The sequence below is a fragment of the Blennius ocellaris genome, assembly GCF_963422515.1.
Source record: "Blennius ocellaris genome assembly, chromosome: 16".
NCBI classification, from domain to species: Eukaryota; Metazoa; Chordata; class Actinopteri; order Blenniiformes; family Blenniidae; genus Blennius; species Blennius ocellaris.
In genome coordinates this window covers 20131414-20137413 of record NC_137665.1, presented here as the reverse complement: position 1 = coordinate 20137413, position 6000 = coordinate 20131414, and the positions used below count along the sequence as shown (strand labels likewise).

The 6000-nt window shown below is 52.2% G+C and overlaps 1 protein-coding gene across 1 annotated transcript in view; it reads left to right on the top strand.

The window, feature by feature from the left end:
• LOC308141060 (RNA binding protein fox-1 homolog 3-like) overlaps positions 1 to 6000 on the top strand; it is a gene marked incomplete at both ends in the record, with an annotated part of 37744 nt that overhangs the window by 5858 nt on the left and 25886 nt on the right. Inside the window, 2 exons of the mRNA XM_080511063.1 lie at positions 131 to 274; positions 5179 to 5232. Coding sequence (XP_080367189.1) covers positions 131 to 274; positions 5179 to 5232 — 198 coding nt within the window. The remainder of the gene's footprint in view (positions 1 to 130; positions 275 to 5178; positions 5233 to 6000) is intronic.

Sequence of the window (6000 nt, the reverse complement as noted above, 5' to 3'; positions counted from 1 at the left end):
GGGCCCCCCTACCCCGCCCACCCCTACCCTACCCTGACCCCCCCCCCCCCCACCCACGCAACACCAGAGGAGCCCGGGGTCCGGTCGCGGTGGGAACTAATTGAAGCTTGTGTTTGTTTCCGTCCGGCAGACAGACGACGTGACGCAGACGGACACCTCCCAGCAGCTGCAGCTCCAGCACTCAGACTCCTCAGAGAAGCAGCAGCCCAAACGGCTACACGTCTCCAACATCCCCTTCCGCTTCCGGGACCCCGACCTGAGGCAAATGTTCGGGGTGAGTATTCCCGGAAACGCCGAGGAGGCGTCCTCCGCACACCGTTCCGATCAGAGAGAGAGAGATAAAGAGACGGGATCGACGAAACAGGAAGTCGCACGAGGCGTTGGAGAAGCGCCGCTGCAGCTGATCGTCGCCTCTCTAGATTCATTGCGGCAAACTAGAAATACACACATAGATCCTCGCTGCTGTTCGTATCAAATCTACAGCCGTAGGAAACACTGCACATGTAGGTATTTATTATTATTGTTATTGATGATTATTGACTTTTAATATTCAGGGGTGATTCTTCTGGTTGTCAAATACTTTCCCGTTTGGGGTGAGACTGTAGAGCAGCTCCGACGGAAGGTAGAAAGAAAATCCTCCATGAAAGTGTAACGGTGCTGGAGGGGGGGCTCTAAACAAAACACTGGGGGGGGGCAGAGAGGCTGTAAACAAAACACCAGCAGCTCTATGGATCATCACAACCTCGTTATCTGGACGTGGAAGTGAAAGTTCACCCGCCCAGAATCTTAATTGGTTTTAATCGTCATTGCAGCTCTTTATGGTCGAGGGCCCTGAAAGCCGGCGAAACGGAGCGCCTCCGCCGCCGCCGCCGCCGCTAATGCGGAGGAATTATTACGTCTTTATGAAATGGAATATTTGGCTTATTAGGCTTCAGGGAGAAACAAGCTGAATCACACCAGAACGGCTCGGCGGTAATGAAGGAGCTCCAACTGTCATCTAGTTACTGATTACTGCACCGGCCGGGAGACTCCAGGTTCTACCGGAGCGGCTCTACGCTCCAACCTGCCGGTGGAGCCTCAGGCTCTCTCGACGGCTGTGACTTTAGTGCTCGCCTGTGTGGTTTCCCCGTCCCGGAGCTCCTCCTGCTCCTCATTGTTTTGGAGAGGAAACAGTGAAGAACATTGATCAGGAGGCCGATCGGTGAAGGAAACGATCGATCGCTTCAGTCTGACCTCGGGAATCATCTGGAACATGAAACATCAGCTGAACAAATGATCCTGGAAAGGTTGAACAAACAGAGCGGCTGCTCCTCCTCCTCTTCCTCCTCTTCCTCCCTCTTCATCCTTCTCATGATCCTCACGCTCCTCCCTCCTCCTCCTCCTCCTCCTCCTCCCTCTTCGTCCTTCTCATGATGCTCACGCTCCCCCCTCTTCATCCTCTTCCTCCCTCGTCATCCTCTTCCTCTTCTTCAACCTCCTCTCCCTTGTCATCCTCTTCCTCCCTCTTCATCCTTCTCCTCTTCACCCTCTCCCTCCTCTTCCTTCTATTCATCCTCCTCCTCTTCTTCAACCTCCTCCTCCTCCTCTTCATCATCTCTTCCTTCTCCCCATCCTCTTCCTCATCATCATCCTCCTCTTCATCCTCCTCCTCCTCTTCTTCAACCTCCCCATCTTCATCCTCCTCTTCTTCATCCTCCTCCTCCTCTTCTTCAACCTTCTCCTCTTCATCCTCCTGCTCCTCTTCTTCATCCTCCTCCTCCTCTTCTTCAACCTCCTCCTCCTCCTCCTCGTCATCCTGCTCCTCTCGACCAATCAAAGAGCAGAGTGGTTCCCCGTCATGTCTCACAGAAGCCTGGATAAGAAGCGCCGCTCCAGGATCAATAACCAGAATGGATCCGAACACAGACGTTTGCCAGAAATGCACTTTAAACATTCGCCTCTAATTAGAACGGCGAGGCGTTAATCCTCATCGTTCTGACGACAACATGGCAGATGATGGGATTCATTACGGACGAGTCCTCGCCGTGGTGTTCGTGAACAGGAGTCAACATGGCCGCTGGCTCGCTGCAGGTGACGTGGAAACTGAAACACCTCAGTAACGAGCTCACCACCCCCGCCCCCGCCACCGCCACCGCCCCCGTGGTTGCTCCACCCTCCAACACCTCCTCCACAATGGGCCTCGTTACACCACCGCTATTGGCTCCTGGAACTGGAGGAGGAGGAGAGAGGAGGCGCTGGCGGAGGAGGAGGGACGAGGTACTTCAGGAGCTCCATCAGGGGAACCAGGAGGTGGCGATCCTCCGTCATGAAACTGAATGAAGCCTCGTTAGAAACACTGAGTGAAAAACTGCTGAGCTGCTCCATCATGTAGAACTCCACCTCCTCCTCCTCCTCCTCCTAAGTCCTGTAGACCTCCATCTCCTCCGTCATGTAAACCCTGGAAGTGGATGCACCTGAGTGGTGCATCCACTTCCTGCTCCTATCGTAATGCGGATTCATCCTTATTTCAGGAGTCTGCGCATTGTTACTTCAAGACGATGAAGTGATGGAGGCCGAATGGGAGGAGGAGGAGGTGCAGGGGGAGGAGGAGGAAGAATGGCAACACGCAGCAGTGCGCTCTGCCAAACACAAAGTGTGTGTGCACTGAGTGCCGCCCGCCACGGCCGCCAGGAAGCCTCGGTATCGAGATTGAATAGTTTTTATAGTTGCTGGATGGATGAAGCTGCAGCGTCTCAGCTGACGTCAGCCTCCACCCTCCACCCCCCCCACCCCCCCCCCCACCCCCCAGGAGGCTCCGCCCATTCACGCTATTGTTATCGGAACTGCTGAGGCAGCTGTTTCTGTGTGTGTGTGTGTGTGTGTGTGTGTGTGTGTGTGTGTGTGTGTGTGTGTGTGTGTGTGTGTGTGTGTGTGTGTGTGTGTGTGTGTGTGTGTGTGATCACTGGTGAGCAGCGAGCAGTCCCCGGCGCCATGTGGAAATCCACAAAGACGACTTCCTCTGAAACTAATTAATCGACGCCACAAGCCCATTACGCTCGGTTAAAACAATTAGCATCTGCACGTTACGTGGGGGAAGCATTGTCTTCTCAGGCGAGGGGGGGTGAGGGGGGGGGGGGGTGGAGGGGTGGGGGGGGGTGGAGGGGTGGGGGGCCTCCATGCTGGGATATAAATGTCTGTATGTGATCGAGCTGGAGCTCCCCGTTCGAATCAATGAAGCCGAGCGCCGTGTGAAGCAGATGTGTGGAGAGGATCTATAGAATCCGACAGCAGATAGATCGGGGAGAAGTTGCTCCCTGCTGCAAACAGACGAGCTTTTTAAATAACCCCCCCCACCACCACCACCACCACCCGGGTGCAGCCAGGTTTCTGCGGTGAACGGACAACTCGTCCACAAAGGATTGGATTTCAAAGTATATTTGACACGTTTGGAAAAATGATTAAGTATATTTGAAGATGTTAAGTATACTTGGCACAAAAACATAAATAATAAATATATCTGGACATGTACTAGATGTATGAAAAATATCTAAATGTACATTGTACATGATATATTTTCTCAAAATATTCTGAAATCCGTGGACGACTTGTCCTACAATCGGTTGCTGCATTACACTCTGAAGTGGGAGGAAACATGTTTTATGGCGAGCCCTCGGCTGTGGGAGGCCGCTGCCAGATAGTAGCCAGCTGCAGCCAGATAGTAGCCAGCTGCAGCCAGATAGTAGCCAGCTCCAGCAGAATAATAATCAGCTCCAGCCTGATACTAGCCAGCTCTCACCAGATAATAGCTAGCTCCAGCAGGATAATAGGCAGATACAAGCCAGCCCCAGCCAGATACTAGCCAGCTCCAGCCATATAATAATAGCCAGCTCCAGCCAGATAATAGTCAGCTCCACCCATATAATAATAGCCAGCTCAACCAGATAATAGTCAGCTCCAGCCTGATACCGGCCAGCTCCAGCCAGATACTAGACAGCTCCAGCCATATAGTAATAGCCAGCTCCAGCCAGATACTAGCAAGCTGTTGCCAGATATTAGCTATCTCCAGCCAGATAATAGCCAGCTCCCGCAGGATAATAGCAAGTTCCAGCCAGATACTAGCCAGCTCCAGCAGGATAATAGCCAGCTCCTCCTCACCCCATTAGTGGCTCAGTCAGACCATCCATCCATTCCCATTGAGCCGACCACATGGAAGGCCCATTTCTTCCCCGTTGTGCTGAAATGAAGGCGAAGCAGGCGCTTGACAGGGTAATTAGTTTTTAATGAAATAATACGGCCATTGTAGGCAGCAATTAAAAGTCGCTCTCACTCTCACTCATTAGAGGAACTTACAGTTTACTTTCATTCCTCTGTTTTCTAACGATCCAAACGCGGCGCTGCTGAAATCGAAAGGCTGCAGCGCGGCGGCCCCTGGGGGCCGGCCCATAGGTCCTCTGACTGCCAGAGCACACAAACAAAGGCCGGAGGGTGTGAGGGCGGGGGAGGGGTGGGGGTCCTCCACAGGGTAATCCAGAAAAGAAAAGACGTCTTCAAAACTTGTTCTCACACTGTTTGGTGAAGAGAGAAGAAACTGTGGGTCAGCCAATGATTCTCTGCTGTGATATTGAGACTATTTGCACTGGTTTTGTCTATAATTCAACCTTTGGCCTCAGACTCTGAACAAACAGAATCTAAACAAACTCAGAGTCTGAACAAACAGAATCTAAACAAACTCAGACTCTGAACAGACTGAGATTCTGAACAAACTCAGTAATGAGTGAAAAGTGTACATGTGGCCTCCCGCTGGTCTAGATCTCCTCTCCTGCAGTCCAGTCCAGTCCAGGACTCAAGGGTCTTGGTGCACCCCCCCCCCCCTCCCACCCCGTCAGTAACTCCCCCTCCTGGCTGCAGACCTGCCGGCACCATCGTTTCCTCCTCAGTCAAAGTCCTGCTCCGTCTTTGGTTCCTCCGGTTGAGGGATTCCTGGAGGAATCAGAGCTGCAGCCCTGAGTTTCTCCCTCCAAACCTCCCCGGACTCCCGGAATTGTTTTCCAGGCTAACAAATGCAAATTGACCAACGTTTCCTCACAAAAGTAACATTTCCATATTGCCTTAATGTGTTTCTGTCCCTGCAGCCGCCGCCGCCTCTTTATGAAGCCTCCTAACGCCGTCTCTGCTCCTCTTCTGCTCTTCTCTCCGCAGCAATTTGGAAAGATTTTAGATGTGGAGATTATCTTTAATGAGCGAGGATCCAAGGTAAGTGAACTAGAACGCCAGCTGCTTCATTACCATGTACTTCTTCTGTTTCCTAATGACGGCATTAGCGTGGCGTGTTGGTTGGCTGGGAGCGGGCGGCCCGGAAGCCGCCTCCCCCTTCTCCCCCCCCAGCCCCGTTGTTTTTGTTGCCGGTTGCAGCTCCGGCCGCGTTGTGAATCATTAGCCCTGTCAATCAATTCATTATTGAGCTGTTTCACATTTCACTTAATCCGGCCGCGGCTCCTCCAGCCCCTGGAACTGAGCGTTTAGGCCGCCGTCCTCCCCGACGCCCGCCAATCGATTACAACCTCCAACATTCGCCAGCTCTGCCGTTGTTTTGGTTGTATTTTTTTCCCTCCCCTTCGGTATTATTTGGAAAACAAATGTGCCTCGGGCAACTTTTACCTCGCATGGTGAACCAGTGACGTTAGCATTATCCGTTAGCATTAGCGGCTCGAGTCGATGCACTTCGACCAAACTGACGGTTTTTAAACATGCTGGAATGAAATCGTTCTGAACAGAACAGAACCACAGTTGCTATCATGCGCCGTCGCCGCGGGGTCAGAGCGAGCGCCACTGCGTCACGATAAAACAACTTCCTTCAGTAAATACATGCACTTTCGCCATTGTTCTGCTCTTTCGCTCAACAAAGCACTTCAAGGTCTTTTCATACCAACGGTGACTTTTGAACGCTAAGGCTAAAGCTAACCGCCCAGTGATCCCGCTCTTCAGTTATAAACTTAATGGAAACTACTAAACTCCTGTTTA